Genomic DNA, 27,261 nt, shown 5'->3' on the forward strand with positions numbered 1-27,261 from the left:
TTGTAAGCTATTTTCACTGTGCACTGTCCTTTTTTTAAAAAAAAATTGAATTCTCCCATTCTGCTTCCCAAGTGAAGAACTACTGAGAGAACACAGTACAGTGTCATCAACATAAGCTGTGCTAGTGCCAGTCAGGCTTTGTGTGAGTAGATCAGGATGTGTCAGCTGAGTTCTCCTTTTTCTGCCTGGACAGAGAAAGGACACAGACAGTCCTTCCAGTATGAATGAAAGTGTTGCATAAGGGCATCATTTCAGGGTCATACAGAAGTGAGTGAGGAGTTGCATATGACTGTTGTAGTCGGTAGGAAAATCTTCATTCATTTGGATGAAAATAGATTTTTATCCTTTTGATCTTGAAGAACTGAAAAAAGGAAAATTAATTCTATATAAGTTATCTGTCATTAGGCTTATAATTTGATATCATGTTATGAAGCAAAGTTTGACATGCATTTTTTTACAGTATACAAGTTAGTGGTGTCTTACATTTCTTGAGGTATATGGCTGCCAGAAGTAATCAGATGTTCAGGAGAAAAACTTGGGTAGGTTCTTCCTAACCTAAGGATAAGCAAACAGGTGAACCCCACACCCACATGCAAACTGTTTTGTCCATCAGAACCGGACACTGTTTGTGGCCAGACAGGGATCTTTTGTGTGTACAGATTGTCTGTACATGTTTCATTTGTGAACAGGTATGTTTGTTTGGGTTTTTTTAATGAGACTTAGAAATTATATTTTTTAATATGGCAAATGAACCCTTAGAAATTAATGTTTAATTTTTGTTTTATTTTGGGGATGAAACCTACATTTTAATGTTAATGTTTCCCTCCTGGGAATCATGTCTGCTAGTGATACATCCACTACTGTCTTACAGCTGAAATATAATATGAGCAGCACACCAAATCAATAACAGTAAATTTTAAATTCCACTTACATGTTTGCCATAAAGCATTTGTAACCTTTAAAAGCATTATCTTTTTAAAGCGGTTTGTTCCTTTTATGAAGACCGTAACTTACAGGACTTTGTTTAATGAAATCAAGATATGTAAGTAGTTGTCTTCAAGATCTTTGCATTTCAAAAATTCTTGTAATCACGTTTTTTTTTCATCAGAATGTGAAAGCGCTGTCACCTTTGTTTTTTTGGTTTTGTTAAGGTGTGAAAGAATACTGTAATGCTTTGTTTTGACAGTATCATGATGGCTTCTAGGATATTTATTTGATGTCCTATTCAGTATGTGCCTGGAGTTCACAAATTATGCTGATAATTTGTTAAAGTTCAAAAATAACTAAGAAAATCCTGTTAGGTTGGAGTATGTGTCTTACAGTGTCAAAGACCTCAGTCTTGCTTCTCAGTTTCTTGGGAGTATGTAGAGAGTATATATTGGGTCAAACAGGAGTTAATTAGTTTGAACTACAGCATCTATTTGGGATGCTATTTGTAGGTTTTACTTTATGATGATTAGATGATAAAAATGCAGAACTTAACTTGAAGATCTGATTTTCCAATCTAAGTTGCGATTTCTGAAAATCTAAAAGTTTTCCTTATGATGATGTGAGGGATTTTTTTATTATTTTGTTGATTGCCTTTCTTTAAAAATGTTTTGAAAATTTGATTTTTGATTTATTCTTTTTGGTTTGGAAATGTTATCCATAATACTAAAAAATAAGTATTAAATTATTGGCTGTGTATATAGTATTATCTATTTTGAATAAGGTTTTTGTTGTTAAAACAAAGCTGGGTTTCTTTCAGGCTGTCTTCTATTCTTATTACAAATTTAAAAAAAAAGAAAAAGGAATTTTTACTTCTTGCTAGTTCTAGAGTTGCGCTTATGCATCTCTTAAATATTTCTAATGTTTAAATTTATTGTGACTTGTAATTATGAGCCCCCCTTTTTAGATGTGTTGTATGAAAGCTGGAAAGCTTTATCATATCATGGAAGCTGTTCTTTAAAGAAACCAAATGTGAATAAATTGTGCAGAGTTTGAGAATAACTGACATTAGTGTTTTGTTGGAAAAAGAATTTTAAATAATATATTGGAGACCTAATCCAATCTCTATGAAATCCAGTGTCTATGAAATCCATTCCTCATCAAAGCAATAAGAAACCTTTTTGTTTGCTGGATAACTAATTGTACTCTTTTTTTATTTTTAAGTCAATGGGATTTCTTTGGTAATATAACTGTTGAATTGTGAGTATTTTTAATTTCTTTTTTTGCATAACTTGAATAGCAATATAGAACTATCTTTATGAGCACCCCTTTATATATTTTAATAGTAAGATGGACAAGTTAGGCCCACCTCTGCGAACTGGAAGAGATGTGCAAAGGTTTTATGACACTGATACAAAAACAGACAGTACCATCAGAAGGCCAGATGAGTTGTTGCCAGTAAAGAAATGAGTATTAAAAATCAGTGTGGTTTATCTATTTTGCAAAAATGTTTCTCCTGAGGAGAAAAGTGTGTCCTTGATGAGCACCAGCTTGCCGGTATGCCCTCCATATAAATGCTGTGGGAGAAAAGTAGATTATATCATTAGTATCAGAGTGAGGTAAACAGCCTTCTAGGACAGGGTAGATGAAGGTTTCCCTCAGATTTGATTTCTTCTGTCAGTGCTTGATTACAGATTAAAAGTAACAAATTTGCATCTTGATTGCAGATTAAAAGTAATGAACTGGTGCCTTTCTAAACCCGAGATAAAACTGATTTGCATGATGCAAAGCTGAAGTAAGCATTTATGCCTGATAACTATACTGGTTTTTGACAAAGTAAAATTGTAATTTTATTATCTTGAGGTCAAATATTTCTCTAACTCCTACATCTGTAAGGTAGCTGTGATGATCCAAAAATATGAGGAATGCAGACTTTGTAATGAAAGGTGAAGTCTTTGGTTAAGTCCAACTTACCTCATATAAAATTTCTGGATATTCAGAAGTCTTTATAAGGTCTAAGTTAGAAAGGAAGGTTATTCCAATTATTCTAACCTTTTAGAAAGGAAATAGATACTAAATTGTAGCTAAGCTTTTGTTGTATTTTGGAAGATGCCAAATTCAAATAGGCTGCATTTTAATATTCTAAAAGAGAAATAAGTAATGAATTATGTGGCACATACATGGAATGTATTGCTTTACATAGTAGAAATGTGTCTGAATCTCTTAATGCTGTAACCAAAGCTGTAGTATCTTTGAGACAGGGACTTTGGTTTTGAAGAATCAAAAGCAATAAAAGGAATGGGAGCTCTTCTTAGACAAACAGAATTTCTTTGTTTTTATTTGCTCCTTTGCATGCTTGGTTAGAGTTATAAATCCTGTGAACCATCAAAAATTAGCTCTGTTTTATATTTTGTTATACATTATTAAGAGGTTGAAAATTTAGCTTGGTGGATTACTACAATTGCTTAAAACAGGCCCTATGCATAGAGCAGTGATTTGATTTTTCTTCTCAAGAAAAATTCTTTAAAAGTTATAGGCATTTCTTCTGCTCTTCATACAATCCTGTTGTTACTCAAGTATCTACTTAGTTCAAGAATTAAATCTGGCTTACAGGCAGTAAGTTATTCAGTATATTGCATGCCAACAGCATTCAGCAAGTGTGAATAGTTCCTAAACTTTCTTAAATTGAGCATAGCAGTGTGGATGGTTGCAGTTTATGGCAAAGGTTTCTGGACTTTGGGACGCATGCCATTAGTCAGCAGAAAGTTATTTATGACTTTACACAGAACTATGAGCTGTTGTGGGTAATATTGACAGCTGTTAAGGATATCTGAAAGCACTCTTAGAAGCAAGATTTATATGTCAGTGTTTTATGATAGAATTCAACCAAATCATACATGCATACATAGAAAAATACAGGCTTCTTTTACAAATTGCTTTCAGATTTTTATTTTGCAAGCAGTGGTAATTCAACTAGATGTACAACATGAGCTGCTTTAGGAAGGGTAGTCACTTTCAATCTTATCTCTTTTAAAATAGAAAGTGGATAATAAATTTCTTCAGAATATGTCTAGATTTTAGGAGTTCCTGCTGGTGTTCGTACACAGCCTCATCTGCTGTCAGGCTCTATTCATACTTCATGTGGTACAGTGTAGAGCAGGAATTTATATATCTTTTCAAAAACAAAACACAAAACCCAACCAAACAGGAAAAGTAACAGAAGTGGACAAGGATATAGAGAAGGCAGAGATGGGGCAGATCAGAAGAAAACAAGCTGTGGTGGGACAAGTTGAAATAACCAAAAATACCTGACTTTGTTGGAAGGCAACTGTCTCTAGAGATCAGATTGTTACTTAAGGATGCAATTTCAAGATTTGTCACCAAACATACATGAAACCTGATGCTGATTTTGTGTCCAGATTTAGGCTGAGTAAAGTTGTAGACAGTGGCAGCCTACTCCTTGTGTTCATTTGCTCATCAAAAATGTCGGAAATCACGGAAGGGGTAAGGTTGGAAGGGAAGTTTCTGTTCTGAAAACATATTTTAGGTTTCTTCTATATTTTTAGAAAACTAGTTGTGGAAAAAGACTGCAGAAATATGCAAAAAGCTGTTTTTAAACATCTTGGAATGAAGATGCCCTGTTAGACCTTTAATGAACCATGTTTTATCTGTTCATGGGACTTTACCTCCTTTATACAGGGTGGACTCTGCACTCTGCTTTTCAGTATTTCGATGTGCTCCCCTCCCCAGCTCAGTGGCCTGAATGCTGTATTAAGACACTGATTTCTCTGACATTTCTTTAGTATACACCTAGTACAAAAGCACCATGTGAATTTTCAGAGTACTTAGTGAGATAAGGGTGTTTGATACAGTTGAAGTACAGGGAAGAATAGTGGACTGGTTTTCACATCAGTTTATTTCAAATATCTGGGACTCCTAACATAATGTTCAAAATTGATTCAAAGTACACTCTGAAGAGACTTCAATTTAGGAAATGAATGTTGTTAGTTTTGAAAAAGTAGCATGTTGGTCCCAAGGTGAAAATGCAGAGAAAACGGCATCAGTAATAATTTTGAATTTTTGTTTTCCAATTACTTTAAACTGTCTGAACAGGAATTGAGGCGCAATTCTATTCTTAGCTTCATTGCATGATCATCCCTGATCCATGATGATCCCATAATGTTTCTGTGTTATTATGTTTCCCATAATGTTCTTTTTTTTCTTTATATGCTTTTCTGTCTTCCATAGCAGGTAAAGTAACAGTCCAGTATGTTCTTTCTACTATGGAACTCTAAAGAGTTTTACTCAATTTTAAGCAAAGGTCCCTCTTCACTGTATAATGAGATGGGGAAAATAGCACAAAATGAGTATTGAGCATCTGTACATCGCAGCAGTGTAACTTAGGTTACATTTAGAACTTTTATTCTAGAATTCTGTAACTCCTGAAAGACTGACGTAACTTCTACTAAGTTTAATTCTGATATAGCTAGTGTAGTGCTTTTCAGTCTGCACAATTTTTTTTTTCTGTTAAGTCCATCTTTAGAATCTCCTTGCAAAATAAGGGGGCAGACAGGGAAACTAATGGAGAAGGTTAGTGTTCTGCCCAGTGATCCATAATGTTTGATCATTCCACTCTACCTGCTACAAGTAGAAGCCATTATTTTTAAACTTGAATGCTTTAGTTAGATATAATTTCAATTTAAATAATCTTGCATTTAGTTGCTGGTTTCCACCTTTGTGCTTAATTATTTTATCACTTCTCCACTGGTTGAAGTGATAGAAGGAGCTGAAAAGCCATCTTTATTCCATGTGCATGATATGAAGGGAGAAATGTTTTATGCAGCATGTCTATAATTAAGGAGTTATTACATGTTCCTTAATTGTGTCAGCGTTGCATTTGAAGTTACTGGAGTTGAATGCATTTCCTTGTATGTAGTTTGAAAACCAAACCAAGACCAGGCAGTTTATAATTAGGTTTATCTGAAGGGGTGAATGGTCTCTCGGTGACTAATTTTTTTTTATGGAGTCTTGTTTTAATATTTTTTAATGTCCTTGAGTGAGTCCCAACTTAAATTTTATTTATGTATTGGTGTTCAAGAATGAGAACAGAAAAATTTGGTCATGCACAAGATGTCATAGTCTGAAAATTTGCCAAAGAAGAAGAAATCCCAGTGAATTGTAGTTCTTTTGAGCAATGATGAAAACTTCTGTCCTTGATCACTAATGATAAAATGATGCCCCTCCCAATTTATTTTTCTTAGTGCTCCTTGCGGTATTCTGATGTTCCTCTACTCATCAAAGCCAGCAGCAAGATGTTCTCAGTGTTTGCGATGTGCTGATCATTGTATACTGACTTCTCATAGTACTTATGAGTCCAGAGGGGAGCAGTTTCCATATCTGTGTGGTCATACTATTGATCCCAACTTCATGAACACTGTGACAGTTTAGAAAAAATTGAGGCCCTAATGCCCACCTGGATACACTTTCTCCTTCTACTTATATTCATAAATATAATTGTGCTTTGAAGAAAAAGTATTTACATCATTATCTAAGAAGAAAAAAAGTCTTGTTCATATTGGTCACAAAGTATTGAAAATATGGTATCCTTTCTACAGATCTTAAACTATTAAAAGCCGCAGTCATCTGCTCTCTATTTCCCTAAGAGACCTGCCAGTCCTAAAAAGTGACTTACAATTTGTCAAGGTAGACATTAGAATGTACTGAGCAATCAATAATGCAGGATCTACCTGTTAGTAAGTAAGACACATGAACAGGAAGGGACTTACTGTTTCATTTAGCTTGTCATTGTAAGGTACAATTCATAACAGTTTAAACCATGCAAGTTTGTGCCAAAGCTCCTTTGTCTGCTGGTCGGAAATGAGTTATTTTTCATACAGATAACTAATGTGTAGATTGATGCACTTTTATATGTGTGTATATATCTACATATATATTTGGATGTATTTCTCTGTGTGTGTATAAAACATCAGATATTTCTTCTACTTTAGAGGCGCAACAAAAACCCGGACTTCAACCCCTCCTGGTGTGGCAAGAGCCATGAGCACGGGTGCTTTGACAAACAGAAGGAAAACTAGCAATTCAGACATTCACTTAAGGTACCTTTTGACTTTGTGGACTTTGTCATTGATAGAGCCTTCATTAAAGGGGATTACCTACCACAAAAGAGGTTAGGGAATGTATTCTTCTCTGCAGTTAATTGATGATCAATATTATTTGGCTTGTATAAGGTGCTCGATATATTTTGCATGTTTATCATCTGACAGCACGCCTTTGTCGTTTGTCATGTGCATTTTCCCTGTTGGAAATGTGAAAAACTGCTTGGGAGCTGTTGAAAAAATAACCAAATATTTCAGTAGAAACTGCATTAAATCTGCATGCTAAGCACACAAATTGTCTTGCCCTTTTAAAAGGTAGGATGAAAATTGTATTGCTGGTTTAGTCTTCCTTTTTTGACAAGCTAAGTTTTAAGTTTTCAAACACTCCAGTTAATCTAAGTAGTCAATGAAATATTTGATCCTGCTCCTCAAACTCTGGTGGTTTTTATTTTCTTGCAGGGAAGGTGGGTATCTGGAGATATGTATGGGAGCCTGGCTAGCATTGTATATAAAATATACCACTCTCTATAGGAAGTGATGGAATTAAAATGACAGTAACAGTAACTATATTCATTGCAAGGATTATACTAATTTTACATTGTTATACTGAACTAACTAACAGAGAATGTTCTTCATCTGGGAATTTTCAGGTCTGATGGGAAAACTGGGTATGACAATGGAGACTGTGCATCCTCAGTGAATGGAGGAAGTGCAAAAAGCAGCGAAGGAATTTCACCTGCGCAGTTATCCAAGTTCTGCCATGAATGTGGAACGAAGTATCCAGTGGAATGGGCAAAGTTCTGCTGTGAGTGTGGAATTCGAAGAATGGCTGTGTGAACACATTCTTTAAAGCAGAAACAAGAAATTGGAACATCTGCTATGTACTGTGCATGGAAAGCTTGAGTACTCAATCCAGTTAGACTTCATGCTGAAAAAGTCAAAACATCACTTCCTAATTTTCTGAGTGCAATCTTCTGGTTACAAAGTTATTTATAAACAATGATATATACTGTATATAAAATAGCAGCTACCTAAAACTGTGCCATTCAAGGAAATACTCTTTACTCTTTGTTGAAAATATTTAAAAGTAAGGTAAAAATGCTTTAAATAACCTAGGTAGCAGAAGAGGTTCAATGCTATTTTTCTTTGTAAATCCTACTAGGCAAAGGATTTTTTAAATCTCTTATGTAGGATAATGCTTACCTATGGGGAGCTAGCCATGAAAAACTTGGGCTTCAAAAGTTTCTCTGTGGAGGCATTTCTTTCATCTATGACAGTAACTTAGATGCTGTGTTCTAAGTGAAAACAACATGAGGAACTCCTTATAAATTCCTAGATAAAAGTGTAAAAAGTTTAGATCTTTAAACTCTTTAACAGGAATATGCTAATAGGACTTTCCAGTTGCTTCCTAGGATTTTTTAAAGAATCAAAGTGGAAAGACTACCTGAGAATTCTCTTTGCATCTAAGAAGAAAGGCAAGATTTTCTTTTAGTGGCTTTCCATGTTCTGTTTTTCAGTAAAAATGTGTTAATATTTTTATGTATTTATAAGGAAAAATATGTTATTAATTTTATTATTATTCATTTTATTAAGTTCCTTTTGTTTCAAAATACTTGTCTTCCTCCTCCTGTGCTCCACCATGCCTAGCATATCTAAAGGTGTTGTGCTTTGACCTGTTTCCAAAGGTCCTCCTAGTTTTTTCCTTTTCCCTCATTTCCTCAACCAAAGTCGAAGTCTATGCTTATCCTACCTAAATGTTGAACTCTTATTTTGAAAACAGCCTTCTTGATGTATCCAATACCAAAAAAATAATAGTTCTATAAAAAGGAATGCTATTAGAGCAGTAGATCTTGATGTAAGTAGTGAGTCTTTTTTATTCTTATTCCTGTGAAAATAGCACAGCTTACACATGCGAATGAATAGGGGAGTAACTGTGCTTCACTGCTATATGTGTCAATACCTGAATTTTAATTTTTTTGGTGATTTTATGTATTTCTGATCCCAAAACAGCAGTTTCTTCAAGTTAGTAATAGACTTCACATTAATCCATTGGGAAGAAGGGAGAGACTCAAAGTTGTAGGGGTTTTTACTAATTACTCAGTAAATTAGTAAATTACACATTTAGTAATAAAACCATTCACAAGCCAAATCACTTAACTTGTATCTTAATATTGTAATTTATTTTGTGAAGTTTTGCTTTGAAGTACTTGCACCATCTTCATTATTTGTAACAGAACAATCTGAAATAACTGTGCCTTTCCCACAGTAAATACATTTTTTGTCAGAAACTGGTACTTTCAGCTCACAAACACCATTAGTTTCAATTCATTTAATTTCTTTACAACTTAGATAAAATATAATGTAGTGCTCCATGATAGTTTTATGGTCCTTGCTTACATTCTCAAAAATTGTGGTTATCAATGGTGCCAATTTGGAAGAAAGCATGATTGAAGAAAAACATCTTCAAAGCAGATACCAATCTAAGAGTGAGTGATTTAAGAGACTTTATGTAGTTTTGTTGCAGGCCACAAGCTATTCATGTTTTAAAATAAGTTCAGTGAATATCTTGCACTTTTAATACATTTTTTAAAATAAATTTTACTTCATTCAGTGTAATCTTTTCACAATTGGTGTAAACTGGCTACTGAGCATGATAGGATGGATGACTGGTAATGATACTTAGAACTGACAAATCCTGGCCAGTTTATTTTCTAGGAGTTTAGATTCTAGGATCCATATTATGGCACATTCATGTTTGTATTTAGAAAAAACTGGAATTCTACATTCTTTACTTAGATAAGCCTGCTTTGGAGATCTTGCCCTGGGCTTGGGCCATGGAGGTCTGCAGACTGGTGTATTGTGAGCTGAGAGTCCAACAGCAAAGATACCAATCCAGAACAGGTTTGATCAGATAGTGAATCTACTCCTGCCTGATGAAGCTGCAGTTGTTTTTGCTGTAAAATGCATTTTTCCATTTGTTAAAAATACTTTCTACAAAGGGAATATTTAGTACAGCACTAAATATATTTCAGGTTTTCCAGGATTATTGTAACTCCAGGAAAAAACATACTGACTCTTTCTCCTTTGAATTGTATGTGGCAGATCTCCTAATTTCAAATCAATACTCATACAGTTACTGTATTTTCTGCTTTGTGAGCTTCTGTGAGATTCTTTGCTTTCAATGCAGCATTTAGTAAATTACTTGAGTAGCTCATAATTTGTTTCATTTACACTTATGTGATTTATCATGAGGATTAGATAGGGAATTAACCTGAACAGAAAAAAAGGTTTTTAAGACTGATCTTTTTATCTGGCCCTACAAAGAAGGTCTATGAAACAAAATTGACTATTGATAGTAAAACTGGATAATGTGTATGCGTTGTAATCCACAGTAAATATAAGCAGACAATGAAATTCTTTTTGACTGTGTAGTTTGGTGCTGTATGGTAAAACTTACAAGGCCCAATATATTTTGTGTTTATCAACTGGTTTTGTTACTGAATGACATAGTATTCTGAATTCTGCAATGTTCGAGACCCTAGCCTGTATTACTCAAGGTATCAGCACAGATCGGTGTAATTTCATCTCAGTGGATGTTTGTACCATACAGTGGATTGGTTTTCATTACATCCCCAAAGAACTGAATGTGGGAAACAAATTTGTTATATTTAAAGAAAAAAAAATTCAGGGAGTTGGACTGAATTTTCAATCTTTAGTATATTACATGTGTCAGGAAGTTCCCAAATTTAATTTATTGGTGATCTACATCCAAACCCTCTTGCCCTAGTCTTCTCTACACCCTTATGCCTTGGTTTTCATGGGAAGAAAAAACATGAACTATGCACTGTCTGTTTATAGTGAAATATAGTGATGCAATCGTTGTGATGATTCCCATACCAGTGTATAACCTTATGACAGATTTACTGTCTGCCATTTTATCTTCCTAATGTTCTTACTAAGGTTCTTCCATTCTTTAAAGAAGGTGGGGGGGGTAAAAGGTCAACGGTAAAATTCCATTTATAGAAACAAGAAGAGGCTGCTTTTGGTGTTTGGCTTGAGGGAGTTTGCATTCCCATTCTACTTTTGGATTTTCTCTTTTACGAAGGACCTCTCTGACCCAGGAAGTAGTGCAAGATCATTGGAACTATGCTGATAAAATGCAATGGAGTTATGAAAAATGCCAGCTTCAATAGTAAAAACGGCATAGCATAAAGCTTGATTGCTATATAATGTACCTTACACTGGCTTATATTTATGCATGATGCCCACAACCTAGGTAGTTTCAGAACTGGAATCTCCAAATGTACAGTAATTAAAATATGTATTTATATGAATAATTACACACCACTGCAGGGAGGTGGGCACAGGGAAGTGCTTCACCCCCATTTCAGGTTGTAACTTTGAAATGACATACAGGCAGAATTTTTCAAATTTGCCAAAGAGACTGGAGGGAGGGGGAAAGCTGCACCTGAGCGTTCCCTGGCTGGGAGGGGGTCAGGCACGGGCAGCTCTCCTTGGTGCTCCAGCTCCGAGCCTCTCCCGTGTGTTGGGCAGCGGCTGCTCCAGCGTAGCGACACGTCCTGTGCCTTCACAGCAGGGCAAGGCACAGGGTGTATTGTAGCACCTGACCCAGGCTTTATGCATCATGGAAGTGCTCTGCCATCTGCAAGGGACTAGCTCCTAATTCACCATCACAGCTGAGAGCTGGTGCCTGAAATGCAGGGAGAGCGTTTCCGTGATGCCTGCTTACCGAGTCAGCGGGAGGGAGGAGGTGTGACTGCAGTACTTTAAATGAACAAGATACATGCACACTGTTGTAGACTGTGTAAACAGTCTGCATATAAAATAGAATGGTATTGTCTATGTATTACAAAGGTCACAAGAAGTGCTAGTTTCCATCACATAGACTTTGTATATCTGCAAAGAACAAACCTGTTATGAGTGTTTTTAAATCTTGGCTGAAGAAATTGTGTTTAGTAAGAGCACTTTTTTCAATTTTATTTCTATCCAGTTTGACTAAGCTATGAATAGTTAAATGGGTTGTATGAGAAGGTGGAATTTTCATCTGTGGTAAAATTTGTTTCAGTGACTGGTGAAAATAGTTTAATTGCCTTTCAAGTACAGCTTATTCTAACTTGTGATTGTTTTGTTGCTGGTTGGTTTGGTTGTTTTTTTTCCATCTTGCTAAGTAAGGTTTGAGTGACCTAATTGTGTTGTTGGAAGAAGTGTTAGGTAAAAGACTTCATTAGCTGAATTCAATAGTTACTTGGTTGATATTTTCATTCCAGTATTCACAGTATAAGAGATTACTCTTGCATACTAGTTCATTTTTTATTTTGTTTTGGGTTTGGTTTTTTGGGTTACATCAGTCCAGAATAATATTTCTGGAGGATCCTATTCAGTCCCATTCTACTTCATCTTGCCAGAAAGCAGCTTCCTCATATTTTCTCTTAGTAAGTGTACGTTCTTAACAAAAATAATCAATAGGGAAATTATATTTTCCTAATTTAAACATTTTAGTCAGCAAATCAAATGCTCAGTTTAATATGGCTGAATACTGAACCCACTGAACGTGAATGCACGTTCTAAACAGAAGTGCATGGTTTACCATAGTTCTGTATTTCAGTTTGGCTTTCTGGCAGATCCATGAATGGATTTGGGTGGGATCTGTAAAGTGCTGAGTACAGTACAACTGTTACAAAACCTACTTTATTTGATTGCTTTAACTCTTGGTGTTTATCCTTCATATGACACATAAATGTTTCTCTTCATAAGTCTATTTATTAATGTTCTGTGTTTTTAAATTGTGTGTTCGTTCATGTGTTGGACGTGATTAATTTTTTCACCATTGCATTTATTATGTTTGCCTTGCCCCTCAGTACATGGGATATTTGTTTGCGACCATCCAGTGAGGTGTTTTTTTTGCCAGCATTCCTTGATTTGTTTGCCTCTTACTTTTTATATTATGTTTATTTTAAAGTGTCAGTTCTATTTTAATTAATAAATGTAAATCACCACCTAATGCTAATTTGGCACTTGTTAACAATAAAGCAAATATGCCAATAAAGCTTCTTGTGATGTGCAATTTTTTGTAGTCAAATGTAAAATTATCTTCTATAACATAGCATACAGGTAGGTAATATAATTTCAGTTGTATTGTGATGTCTGATCTCAGGTACAAAAAGAATAGGGGTTTTAATTGAGTGAGATGAGATTTGAATTCCTAAGTCACCTTGAAAAACATACCAGATATTTTAATCAGTGTGATCTGCTTATATAAAGTTAACCCTCTATCTCCACTATTTCCCCAGCTATACTGAGAATTTACTTTATGTAGAGCCCATCACTATGACATCTTTGGTATTTCTTTTTTTTCTTTTTTTTCTTCTTCTTAATAATAAAACTGTAAGGGATAGTTAGCTTGATCTGGGTTTGTTCTCCTTCATGACATTAGAGCACTGTTGTATTGATGAAATTATTAAGAAAAAAAGGAAAGTTGTTTATATTTTTCTTCAGAAGTTCATTTATATGAGCAAAAATTTCAATAAGGGTTTGGATTGCTTTTTTTTTTTTTTTTGCTAAATATGGATGAATAGAGATCAATGCCTCTTATAATTCTTCTTTTAGGGGAAACTTCCTTCTACTGAGCTCTTTAATGTACTTGGAGAGATATAGATTTGAAGGGTAGATTGTTCAGTGGAAAAGGAACTGACTGAATGGATTCAGCTGGAAAGTTGTAGTCAATGTGTCTATGTCCAGGTGGAGGCTGGTATCGAGCGCTGTCCCTCAGGACTCTTGTTTTAAAACTCTTGTTTTGGTGCTCTTTTAGTATCTTCATCAATGACACAGTGAGATTGAGTGCACCCTGAGCAAGCTGAAGCACAGGATGCCATCCAAAGGGACTGGAGTGCCATGACTTCTCGAATATCATGGATAGTGACTTGGACACTTCCTCTGCCAGTTCCCTCAGAACCCACAGGTGTATTACATCAGGTCCCATGGACTTGTGCAGGTTCTTTAGATGGTCTCAAACCTGAACCTCTTGCAACAACATTGTGAAAATCCTTTCCATTTAAATACCTCTATTTTTATTTATCCTTGACACTTTCCCAAAAATTCCATGTACTTCAAAATCATGGTTTTGACCTACTCATTTCTTTTCTGTGGCCAAATAAGTAACTAAATGCATAAGTGAAGGTGGCAGGGAGGTAGGCATGATGGTGATGATACCATGCACAGTTTTCATTCCTTTGCCAGTTGCTGAAAAGCGCTTTAGTGCCACATTTGTAAGTTCAGGAAACCTGAGGAAGTTCTCAAATTGAAGGAACAAATCAAAGAGCACAAATCAATGCATTTAGCAGTTAATGTTTACATGTAAGCGGTGACAACAGGAAATTTGGCAACAAAAATCAGGCAGGATATTCATTAAGAGAAGTAATCAGAAGAAATCCACAATTTCATAATCACTTCATTTAAATTTCTGCTCTGGATCTACCCTTGGTCTTTGGCCCAGGGTAGGCCTGGAATTGCTTTATTTCTCTCAAGACTTTAAGTTGTGGACTGCTGCTTAAGTAACTTAAACTGACTGACCTTTCAGTTTTGTAGTAGCTAATACTGCATCTGTGTATTTTGTTTTAACTCACACTGCTCTTTGCTTGCCAAATGGTTATTAGGAAATAAGTGCTGGCTTTCAGCTGTTGTTGAATTTCCAAAAAAATAGCAAAACAACTGTTCTTCAGTCTCGGAGACCAACTGAATCCGCAGTCTCCTGGGTCCTCTTTCAGAAGAAAGGATTTCCAGTGAAGTCCTTACAATTGCGGTTACATTCTCTTTATCTGCAGTTGATACTGGGAAATGTTTCCCTGTTCCATAAAAGATTTATGGGTTGGGGTTGGTTTCAGTTTTTTAAGGTGTTTGGAGCAAGTTGCTATCTCTTACACAAAGAGCTAGAGGACATGTGAAATTCTCAGTCACAGTTTACAAAGCTACCACTCCTGCCTCATAGTCACCATAAATACATGGGGGGTTGGAGAGGGTGTATTTCAGGAAAGCATGGCATGCTTTGCTCTTAACCTCTTCCCTCTCAGATTCAGTACAGCAATCTTATTCCAGTAAAATACATAAACTAGTGCTGTTTACAATCAACTGAGCAAACATGTCTGTGAAGCACATCCTACTGGTTTTTAAGGTGTTTGTTCTGAATACCAACATTTTTACAGAATAGTTTTACAGAAAAATTCTTTTAGCACGGACAAAACAATTTATGTTAGTTTACTTCAAACCAGGAAACAACAGGCTGACTAAACTAAAGCTTTCCTGAAGCTTTATATACTTTCCTGAAGCTTTTAATACTTCCTTGGACTGAAGTATTCAGTCCAAGGCAGGTATGAAAATGTTTACCTAAATTGGGCAGGTTACAAGCAGCTAAGAAATGGGTATTTCAGGATGAGAATTTGAAGCTGGGCTTCAAATGACTGACTATCTCTGAATAAAACCTAAAAAACGAGTAATGGTAGTCAAAAAGTGAACAGCCCAATTTCATAGAAGACAAATATTTTATTACCAAAGGAGTTATATCAAAGTAAGAAACTGCAAAAGTGTAATAACTATAAAAATACTTCTATTTATTCAAAATAAAATATGAGCATTTTATTAGTTAAATGCCAATATATTATTCTCTGACAATATTCACATATTTTAAGTCATGTTTGCCTAACATCTTAAAACATGTTACATAAAATATTTGCATATAAGAAATCACAATCTGAAGCTAAGGAATTCTAGCTCCTCCTGCAGCTAACACTGGGTTGATAAAATGAATGAGTGTAGTGCTGTTTCCAGTCAACTGAACAACTTACATTCAGGCATCTTTTTCTTCTTCCACAGGATTCAGTCTTGCCTGTGCTTCAGCCAGCAGAGGCATGCTGCATCTCTCAAAAGTCAGTACCCTTCTTCAGTTTTTCAAAAAGCTAACTTTTTCCCTGTTTTTCCAAACCGAAATCAGTTAGCAGACTCATCGGACCCACACCAAAACCACTTCTGTGTCAGGAGAACATATCCAAGATAATCTGCTGCTTTGGTAAATTGTTACTTTTGGTCCTTGGTGTGTTTTGCATGGATATAAAGAAACCAGCTATTTTTTCATACTCTTTTTTTCTTCACCTGCAGATTCCATGATTTTTTTGTAAAATCCAGTAGACATGTAAGTGGCTGCTTTCATATGACAGTACTATAAAGTTACTCAAAGAATCGGAAAATTCAGGGTAGTTTCCAGAGCACAAAACGTGGACACAGACTTCTGCAGAGTTCTTTTTTTCAAATGCTGGTCTTCTATTTCCACTTCTCGGACTTCAGCAGCTTGGTTCAGCCATTTCTGTTTCTGTCATCTCCAGGAACAAGGTACAGTAGCCTCCCATCAGAATTCTGGCATAAAGTGTTCATATAAGCGAGCAAGTTTACTTGAAGAATGCATATAAAATGCAAAGGTACCAAGTAATGCCACTTTGAAAGAAAAGAGCAGGATTCACCTGGAATCACCTGGAAATTATTTTTTCAAATTTATTCCAGCAGGATCGAAGGCTAGATATATTTTCTTTCAGTTCACAAACTTCTTGGTTACATTTCTTTTTGGACTGTTCACCTGTCTCTGTATCTTCTAAACTAAATACATCTGAGCAAACCTGAAAGAAAACAGATTGAATTGTTATCTGAGAACTGCTTATTCTATTTTTGTAGCCACCTTTCAAAGCAAACCAATTGCTTTACACCTGAGTACTGGAGAGACCCTGCCCATGGGACTGTGAGAATGTGGCTTTAACTCAGAGCAAATAAGGACATCTGAAACAAGCGTGTCCAACCGAGAACATGTACATCCTCCATCACAGATTAAAATTTATCCTCCATTGTCTGAAGGACTGAGAAAATTAATTTGTGAGCTAAACTTTGACTGTATGTGTCAAGACCAATGGAACAAGACAGAACAGTTCCAGGGGCTGATGCTGTGCTCTAATGTTCAAGATCTCAGCCAGACAAAGCTACTGTAGTTCTTGTTCATATTCAATGACTGCTCATATTTTTTTTTCTAAATTACTTTAATTAAAATTAAATCTTTAAATAAAAGCAGGAATCCATAAGGTTAGGCAGAAGTTGCAAGGGTGACACTGACTTCTGTGACTTGACTGGGATACCTTTAAAGTAAGGCAAATGTTGGATTCACCAGAGGTGACAAAGCAAAATATAAAACACCAACATTTCTTTGAAGATCGTGTCCCAGGCTGTCTCTCTACTTCAAAGAGAAAAGTAAAAAGCTAAATGAAGCCTTCAATCCATCTGATTAAACATTATATTTTTGGTGCCTATGAGGAGACTTTTTGATGCTGGTTAATATTTTTGTGTTCAACAGGTAACACTGAGCCACACTTAAAAGAACATTCTTCCTTTGCTACAGCAGTCGGTAGAACGCTGTGCTACATTTAAGTAGCACCTCAAAAAGAAGATTCTGCCTAAGACTAAAAACCTAAATATTATCATACCCAATTGTTCTTGTTGAATTTGAGAGATTGTGGTTAAAATAAAGACCAAAGATATTACAGAAAAGAGAGAATCTCACCCTAATTGTTTGTTGAGAGAAACCAAATTAAACATTACTCTTAGAGTTAGTGAGAAGTTACAACTCTGACAATACTCCAGAGAAGTTTAAATGCCTTCTTTTCACAGGTCTGGTCCTTGTCTCTCACTGGAGAATTAGTTAGTGAAATTCAGTTCACCACTGGACCAGAGCAGGTATCTTCACCATAGACCTCCAGGTGATTTTCTGAGTCTTTGCACTGGGCTTAATGTCTATTACAAGACAAATATTATACAGAGGAAACTTCCTTTGGCATGGAACATGTGCAAGATGGTTGTATCTTTTAGAGGCAGATGTGTTGAAGAGCAGTCTGTGTTGAAGAGCTCTAGAAAATAAGGCAAGTAGTTAAACTATTACTCACTAAAGTTGAGTACAACTCACCTTTTCTTTTTTACGTCTTTCACATTTACACTGTAGAACTTGTAATGTCCCACATGAGACAAATGCTGCTTTCTGTCTAAAGGCTTTGTTGATCCTCTGCTTATAAAAGAACCTGAGCATGTTGCACGCCATGCTCTGTAGTGATTCTATTTCCTGTCAAGAGAGCAAGGAAAGTATGTCCTGAAAAGTTTGTGCACCATTAATTATTTGTAATGTTGGTCTATCTTTAAAAAACCCCAAACTCTCCATCAATTACTATTGGTTTCTCTTGTTTTCATAGTATACATCTTTTTCAATAAAATACATAAGTAATCTGACTTACCTGCCATCTTTTTGAGATATTTAAAGCAGCATTTTTTAGTAGTAATAATAGTAGCATAAGTATGTTAGGGAGAAATCACAGCTGTAATCAAATCAATTGATGCAGTTAGGAAAACAAATGATTTATGCAGCCAGTCCTTTTACCAAGTCGTGAAAACATCTGTAGCAACAGCTGACAATTGTGCTTTCTGTTATTTGAGATCTGGCCAAACTACTATTGTAAAGCTTTCAGGTCTGAAGTGAAAAGTTTAGCTAATAAAACTTTCTGTAAAAAAATTTTAAAAAGAGATTGGAAAATGGTAATATTTACTTCCATTGGTAAAAAGAAAAATATCTATTTTGTTTAAAAAATATAGAAGAATCTTCATAGTAGGGAATAAAACCCCATATTTCTTGAATATGGAATTGCTTAATATTAAATGTTTAAAATATCAATTTACTCAACACATATAATTCCAGATTCAAAAAACAAACCATCCATCCTGAATACTGTGATTTGACTTTTAAAACCAAATACTTCCCTATCACCCTATTTTATCCTGGACTGTAAAAAGAACTCACTTGGGCTTCTATTCTCTACATTCTGAAAAGTTAAATTTTACCTCAGTATCATTGCAGAAAAACACTTTGATATTTTCATATTTTTTCTTCTTGCAGCACCAGTCATAATTCTCTGCAGACATATTTACCTGTAAAATATCATATATGTTTAGACATGGAAGTATTGTGTCAGTGCTCAGTCATCCTGACAGTAAAAATCTCTTTCCTGATGTTCAGAAGGAACCTTCTGTGTGCTGGTGTGTGCCCACTGTCCCTGGGCCCATCACTGGGCACTGTTGATAACAGCCTGGCTCTGCACTCTTTGCCCACTCACTTGAGGTATTTCCACACATGGATGAAATCCCTGTGAGCCTTCTCTTCTCCAGGCTGAACAGCCCCAGCTCTCTCAGCTTTCCTCATCAGAGGGATGCTCCAGTCCCTCCAGCATCTTCATGACCATTTGCTTGACTCTCTCCAGTAGTTCCATATTTCTCTCATACTGGGGAGCCCAGAAATGGATACAAATCTGTTCAATTTAAATCTTCACATTCTACCAAATTGCTTTGTTCTTTGGAAATTTTGAAACACAGAGCACTGTTTAAATCTTACAATTGAATTGTAGCATTGAATACAGTGTTTGTCAATGTTTGTCTCAATAAATACATGCCTCAGCTCTAAACAGATGGCAGCACCCACTTTGTATATGTAATAACAGAAGATGGCCTAAGCAACACCACATGGTCTTTTGCTTGATTATAATATTTTATCAACACTTTATCCTCTCTTGTAGTTTTTTGTTCCACTTTCACACTTGTCATCAAGATGACAATGGAAGTCAACTCAATAGAAACTTTGTCTTCAGCCTGTATCGAAACATTCTAGTTAAGCCAAAGGGCTTTAAAAAAGGCAGCTCACAACAGTATTGTTTTAGATCTCTTCACTTAGCCATGCGTATGAGCACATCAGACAGTTAATTCCTAAAGTTTTTCTGCAGAAATTGCCTGAATTTCAGACGGTCACCCAAGATAAACAGAACTTTATCCAAAATGCATTTTTAAAACCAAGAGTTTAGGGAATCAAATATTCACTGACAAAGGAAAAACCACAAAGCAGCAAAACCAAATTAAAAAGCCCAAACCACAAACATCAGGAAGGTAATGCACAGCTTTTCTTGCACCACAACAGAGATCTGTCACTTTATTTGCTAACTCCATATTTTCCCATCCTCTCTAGCTTCCTCAGATCACCTTTAGTATAATGTACAGTAACCACATCTGAAGGTAATTCATTGGCTGTGTCTAAACCAACCTAAGGGAAATCCTGAGCTCAGAAAAGGCATTAGTGAAAATTTAATTACCTTACAGAGATCTAGTATATGACTCACTATCCTGCTCTGCAGTAAACCCACAGCTGCTCCAAACATCTGGCTGAGGAACTGAAACCTACTGACTTTGGCTCTGCAGTTGCAGGAAACAACTCTTAATTTCTCTTAAACAGTGAAAAGTAAAGGCAGAAAAAATTAGGAAACTTACATAGTAGTTGCTTGTGTGTGTCTTCTAGGAAGTAAAAGCTTCAGAGCTCAGTACATTCCCATTAGTTTTCCCAAATATTAATTCATTAAGGTTTTATTTATGTATTTATTTTGATATATAACATCAAGCTCCATCCTACAATAGGACAGTGGCAAGACATTGCCCTATCCAGGCCAGGAGAGTCCCCCAGCCTCCCTGAGCAGGGCTGGGATGCACCTCATGGATCCCCAACACCAGAAGGCAGCAGGATCTGCTTCCCAGAGGATGTTATTCCTTCGTATCATTTCCTCTTACAGGTCAGCTATCTTCTAACTGCTCACCAAGAGAGTTTGGTTTTGTTCTCTAGGGAATACTTGTTCTTTGTCAAAAATATAACAGCAAACTAAAGGGAATACTCCTCTATTCTAATATGGCCATTAATATTCTCTCTAAATTTAATGCCTCATTCAGGATAAAGTCATTTATCTGCAGAGAAATACCTTTCTCTCTTCATAATCTCAACCAACATAACATGATCAAAATGTTAAAAGATCATTCCTTGACCCTAAAGGTATTTTGTTTCCAGATGAGGGTTGATGTGTCTTGGGTTGGAGACCACTGCCATAATGCTCTGAAGGATGGTAGTAGTTCATAAGTGTGAAGAAATGCAATGATTCCTGATTTTTCCCTTGGAAAAAGGTTGTATATTATTTGTATTTCATGCAAATAGATCTTGATTTAAGACTGCAACAGTATGGTGAATTCTCATTTAGTGACAATCTGTCAGGAAAATCACATTTTTTGTGGGAATGCCTCTACTAATACAACTGTTTTAAGTGTTCCCCCATAGAAGTGTTCTTGACAGATTAATTTAATTGCTAATAATTCATGAGGAAGAATTGGAAGGTAAATTTTGGGCATGGACTGGTAAACTGTTAAGAAACTATTTTGCAAAGCTATAATAAATGTGGCTGATAAAGCCATAATGGAGGAGATTTACACATGAGAATGTTAAGCTCTTCTCTGCTGCTATCTAGAAAAGATAATTTGTTTTGGCTAAATAAGATATATTAATAGGTACGAAGAAACCTATTAGGACACAAACAAACTTTTACTGTCATATGAATTTTGTGCCACCGTGCATTTGTATTCAATGGACAACATAAAACTTCAGTCAAGAACTCTAAGTAGTAGAACAAATTACAGCTGTAATGCTTTCTTCTCTTGATAAAATCATATAAAGAGAAGTAGTAATGAAATTACTTTAGAAAAAAGTACTTTCTAATCAAATATATGATGTATGGCCAAATAGTACACATGTCTGTACATAATGCACAGGCACAAAAAACTATCACAGTATTTGTACATGCAAATAGGCACTATCCACAGATTTCAGAGATTTTAAAGAGACTGAATTGTTGCACCTCCTCAAATAAAACCACCATTCCAGCATAATATGTGACTTTAAATTGGTCTTTTATCATGTTTTAACATTAGAGCTTTTATTAATAATTGTTAGCATCTAAAAATAATCAGCATGTTTTGGAAGCCCAAGAGCTGCTACCTACCAGCTCATTGATGTCGTGACTTAGTATATTCTCATACTTCACACGGATTTCTGTTGTTTTATTTCCCATTGCACAAGTAGATGCATTCACTGGAGACAGAACAAGGAGCAGTGGCAGAACTGGTAAGGTAGATCTAAAAAAGGCTGGATTGTAAGAACAGTAAGGTACATGTTAGTTAATGTCACAGACTGTGTGCTGTATTAACAAATACATTCTGTAATCTGTTAAAATAGTTTAAAAGGGATCTTTGTACAACCAAATGACTTGTGCCTTGCTAGAGGGAAGGATTCATCTCCAGATTAAGCCACTTTTTGGGTGTCTAAACTCTCCCATACCACAACATGATTCAGCCAGTGTGGATAAGTGTTGTGGCGTTGTTGAGGGTCCCCAGGATGAGGTGAGAGATGAGAATTTGAGTCCAAGTTCTCAGAAGGCTGATTAATGATTTTATTATTTTATATTATAGTATATTAAAAGAAATTATATACTAAAACTATACTAAAGAAAGAGAAAGGAGACGTCAGAAGGTTAGACAAGAATGAATAAGAAAAACCCATGACTGACCAGAGTGTCCAACACAGCTGGACTGGGACTGGTCATTAATTAAAATCAATTCACATGGAACCAATCAAAGATGCACCTGTTGGTAAGCCACCTCCAGAACACATTCCAAGCAATCAGATAATTATTGTTTACATTTCTTTTCTGAGGCTTCTCAGCTTCTCAGGAGAAAAATCCTAGCGAAGGAATTTTTCAGAAAATGTCATGGTGAAAGATAAGAGCCTACAGCTATTGAGCTGACCAGCTACTTGGTGACTGCTTGGGCTGAATTCATCCTCAGGATTGACTGAATTCACATGGTATTTTATTGGACCGTAACCACATTGGACACATCTAGAGGAGTGTTTAATCATATTATGTTTAGACATTCAAGTGTCTTAACCTGCAGCTGGATCTTCACTGTCCATTTTTCCTTTGACAACTTCTACAAATCCCCATGAACACACCTCCATAACAAAAGCGTGTTTAAACACATTTTCAGGCTGACCAAACGTACAAATCCATGCTTACTGGCCATAACATGAGATAAAGCAGCAACACAACCTTCTCCACAAGATTTCTGCAATCTTTTTGAGCAAACTTCACTGCCCATCACTTTCTTTGTCCCTGTACTGGACTGCTTTCCCTTGCTCTGACCCCTGGTCTTCTGTCTTTGCATGACATCCAGGAAACTATGAGTTCTGTGAGGATGGGCAGAGAGAAAAGATCAAAACATCAAAAGAGCCTGAAGAAACTGACAGGAGGCCGCAGGTGACTCACCTGGTGATGGGAAAGAAGGAGACCAAGTACGTGATAATATATGATCAGGAATAATCGGACTCTGGCCTATTGCTAGTCTGGCTAGGAGAATGCTTAAATTGAAGGTTTGGGAAAAACAAAGGTAGAAATTTATGATGGAGGACTAGCAAAGATCACAGCAAGTTCCTGGAGGAGTATGCAGTGTTTCTGCCCATCTTCACCACTGGGTAAGAACAACAACTGCACACAGAGTAGCTGTGGGACAGGAGCCAGGAAAGGAAGAGGGGATGCCCTGGCCCCAGCTGCTGCTTTCCTTCCTCTCTGTCAGGGATGGGCTGTTGGGTACAGCCAGTCCAGCACTCAAGAGATGGGCACCTCTGGACCTGGGCATCACTAGTAAATCATGGCCTCAGAGAGCAATTTTGAGCAACTAATAAAACAGCAATGAAACTTGGCGATAATTTGCATTGACCCACCTATCCTCTGCAATGCAAAATGCAAGAACCACAGGCACACCTCATGCTCACTGCCATTAAAAGAAACACAGTCCCTTACAGCCCATCCCAGCCAGCTCCCACCACACACAGCAGACTGAATCCTCAAAGAAGAATGCATAGTGACTAGTGAAGCCTTCTCTTTCTGATAGATTGCATGTGAACGTGTGGTTATGTACAGCTCTGTCCTAGAAACAGGACTGGAAAAATTTTACCTGTACAAGCTGAATCACAGAATTCTTGAGCAAGCTGCCTGAGAAATTCTAATTGGAAATTTCATGGGTTGAAAACCAGATTTTCTGACCTTTTCATATACTGATCAACCGAGGTCTATTAATGTCTCAAGAAATCTAACCTGATGGGCTAAGTGAATCTTAAATGGATGCTACATGTAGTAAATTTTAAAACTCTGTGACTATTATGATCTTATGTGGAAGTCAGGACACACCTGACTTCCACAGAGCTTTATCTTTGTAAATCTCTATGCTAACTGTATCTCTGCTGAATGATTTAACAGTTTGAAGGACTAAGATTTAGTATTTTAAAAGACACAAAAAACATTGAAGAACTCAACAATAGGGCAACATTTTTCCAATCTCCCATTGCACCTCTTGATTCCAGTGCAAAAGATGAACTGCAATGCTTGTTCACCAGTAGGGTAATACAATTTGGATATGCTGCTTCACAAACATACTTGAAGGGACGAAAATAGCAATCCTCTAAATTAAAACAATCTGACTCCATCACTTTAAACTTGGCTTGCCCAGCAACAAGTACAGATAAGAGATAAGATATTGTACAGATCACCAATCTTTTTTAAATGAGGAAATTACAGAATAAAAGTAGATCACATGTTGCACACTCATGAGGTCCCTTGAGCCACTGCAGGATGGTAATCAAAATTTTTCACACAATCCTAAATGAGTCCTCTGGAAAAAATATTAGACATGTGTCATAAAAAAATTCTATGAGATCTAGACTGAAAATTGAAAGGGATTTTCTTGAAGTTGGGTAACTTCGAAAGAATGGGAGTTTATGGCGCTCCACATGGCCAGCAATTCAAAAGAAAGACAGCATTACTGGTAATAACCCATTTTTCCAGTAAACTCCCAGAAACTCAAAAGTCATATCTGGAAAGCCCCAAAAATTCTCCTAGAAAATCTAGGAAGAGCTAGTTTTCCAGTATTTCCACATATCAAAAAAAAAAAAAAAAAAAAAAAAAGGAAACAAAAAACCCCCCAAACCTCTTGGCTTTTTAACGTTAAAACACCCTCCTGTGCATATACCCCTCGGCGGCACCCAGCGGGATCCTCGCAGCAGCCCCTGTGTCTCACAACCCCAATCTCGGCGGGGGCCGCTCCCTCTGCCCCCTTCCCCTCTCCGCAGCCCGCAATTCCCGCGGGGAACGGGATGGGTCACTGCCGTTCTTTTCCCTCCGCGTCCCGCTGCACCCGTGCGGAGGGGCGAGCGGCGAGCGCTGCCGCCCGGGGGCGAGGCACCCCCGGCGCTGCGGGGCACCTGCTCCCCGGGCACCCGCGGGGCTGCAGCTGCCCACGGCAGGCAGGTGCCCACGGGAAAGGAGGTGCCCACGGCAGGCAGGTGCCCACGGGAAAGGAGGTGCCCACGGGAAGCAGGTGCCCACGGGAAAGGAGGTGCCCATGGAAAGGGCGGTGGGAGCAGCGCGGACCGGCGCCGAGCAGTGCCTCCCGCAGCTCCCCCGCCCCACGCTGTCCCGCTGCCTCTGCCACTCCCGAGCCGCCCTTCCCGGCAGCAGGAGTGATGGGAACCGGACTCTTTTACTTTCATTCTACGGGAAAAAGAGGAAAAAAAAGCAAAACCGGGAATTTCCCCAGCCGTCACCGAGGGTTTAAAAGGCACCGGGAAGCACCGCGCCGGCAGAGCGGGCGGGCCGGCTCGGAGGCAGCGGAGCAGGTGAGCAGCCAACGCGGCCGGGGTGCGGAGCGCAGCGCGGCCGGCCCGGGGGCAGGTGAGGCGGGCGCCTCCTGCGGAGCGGTGCGGGGCGGTGCGGGGCGCGCTCCTTACCATGGAACATGGTCCGTGCGGAGGCTGTCGGGGAGCTGCGCCGACGGGTCCGCGGTCATGGTGGCGGCGCCGCGTGGGCCATGACGGCCGCAGCCCGCGGAGCGCCGCGCAGGGGCCGGGAGGGGCCGGGCCGGGCTCAGCAGCCCCCCGGCACCCGCCCGCCCGGGGGCACCGCGGCGCTGTCCGGAGCGGCGGCGGGACGGCGGCGCTTCGCCTTTCCCATGGGGCTCCGCCGGCCGCCGCACTTTCACTTTCTGCTCCGCCGCGGCGGTGCTGCCCGCGGGCCGGCGGCGGGCAGGGGCGGCGGCGCGGCCCCCGGGGCGGGCGGCATCCCCGAGAGCGGCTGTGGCGGGCCGGGCTGTGCCGCCCGGGGTTACATAGAGCCCCGGCTACACGCCCAGCGAGTGCCGTGTGTGTGCGGCCGGGGAGGGAAGGATGGATCTTGGCACTACGCGTGGAAAGAGCCGCTCATCCGCGGGGAGGATATCCTTGCAAAAAAAAAAAAAAAAAAAAAAAAAAAAAAAAAAAAAAAAAAAAAAATCACTGCGTGTTGTGGAGTGTCTTTTTCAGAGGGGAGCGGCTTAGCTTGAAAGCTGATGCGCTGCCCTTTCGCTCCCTCAGCTGCCCTTGGAGCGGTTGTGGAAGGCGGGACTGCCAAGAGGGCTCTGTCTCCGGTCAAGGGTTACCCCAGGCTCTTGGCATGGGCTCAGAAGCGAAAGATGGACGGTTTCTGCACAGTTTGTCTTCTGCACCCTTTCCCCCCCACCCTCCTGCTCTCTTTCCCCTCAAAATCATTTTGTGGAATCTGAAAGGATTGAGAAAGAATGGTGGATGGCTCAGGAAGGTGTTTCAGCCTGGAAGACACCCAAATTCTATAAGGCAAACATGTAGAAAGATGTGCTTTTCTTGGTAAATTCAAAATGCAAAAATTTTCATGTGCAGTTCAAAAGGCTTGGAATAAAACAGGGTATTAAATATCTTAGTAGAGTTCCCTTCACACGTCCTGCCCCAAAACTTTCTGAGTTTTGAGTTCTGCATCACTTTTCCTGCTCTGCATGAGCACAGAGAGCTGATTCCCTAACCCCTCTTTCTTCTCACATAAGTGCTTTTCTAAGGGGAGGTAGAGAGTGAGGTGAGAATATTAAGGAGCAAATATGTGGAATGCTCAGGATGGCTTCCTCCCATTCTCTTGAACTGAAATTGTGCTGCTTCCTTCCTGTGTGAGGAGGTCCTTTGTCCCCTTTATTGTCTGTGAATTAGACTCTGCTTTAGATTGGCTATACATTTCTCTTTTTCTTTGGAAAAGAATTTAGTCAATTCTTCTTCAGAAGTATTCTGTCAAGATTCAAGAGAGAGATGGTTTTCCACCCTTCAGCTCTGAGCTGCTTGATTTCACTAATGATTACCCGTGACTACGATTTTGCAGAGAACAGG

At 38.1% G+C, this 27,261-nt stretch overlaps 2 protein-coding genes across 2 annotated transcripts in view; one reads left to right on the forward strand and one right to left on the reverse strand.

Moving 5' to 3' along the window:
- The window catches only part of ZC2HC1A (zinc finger C2HC-type containing 1A), a 35,785-nt gene extending 22,675 nt beyond the window's left edge, over positions 1-13,110 (forward strand). Inside the window, exons 9-10 of the mRNA XM_059470848.1 lie at positions 6,936-7,043; positions 7,694-13,110. Coding sequence (XP_059326831.1) covers positions 6,936-7,043; positions 7,694-7,880 — 295 coding nt within the window. The 3' untranslated portion in view covers positions 7,881-13,110. The remainder of the gene's footprint in view (positions 1-6,935; positions 7,044-7,693) is intronic.
- Positions 13,111-15,633: 2,523 nt separating this feature from the next.
- IL7 (interleukin 7) lies at positions 15,634-26,975 on the reverse strand. Its single transcript, XM_059489810.1, has 5 exons — positions 25,828-26,975; positions 21,992-22,134; positions 18,975-19,061; positions 18,052-18,204; positions 15,634-16,723 (listed from the first exon to the last, which is right to left on the reverse strand). Exons 1-5 carry the CDS (start codon positions 25,835-25,837, stop codon positions 16,577-16,579), a joined length of 540 nt encoding a protein of 179 aa, XP_059345793.1. The 5' UTR covers positions 25,838-26,975; the 3' UTR covers positions 15,634-16,576.
- Positions 26,976-27,261: the final 286 nt, after the last annotated feature.

Source organism: Ammospiza nelsoni, chromosome 1 (genome assembly GCF_027579445.1).
Source record: "Ammospiza nelsoni isolate bAmmNel1 chromosome 1, bAmmNel1.pri, whole genome shotgun sequence".
Lineage (NCBI taxonomy): Eukaryota > Metazoa > Chordata > Aves > Passeriformes > Passerellidae > Ammospiza > Ammospiza nelsoni.

Excerpts from the sequence above, each read along its gene's own strand:
- IL7 (XM_059489810.1), bottom strand. Across the intron at positions 19,062-21,991 it reads GTCACGACATCAATGAGCTG|GTAAATATGTCTGCAGAGAA; the intron begins GTAGGTAGCAGC and ends GATATTTTACAG. Across the intron at positions 18,205-18,974 it reads TTTTCTGCAATGATACTGAG|GAAATAGAATCACTACAGAG; the intron begins GTAAAATTTAAC and ends CTCTCTTGACAG.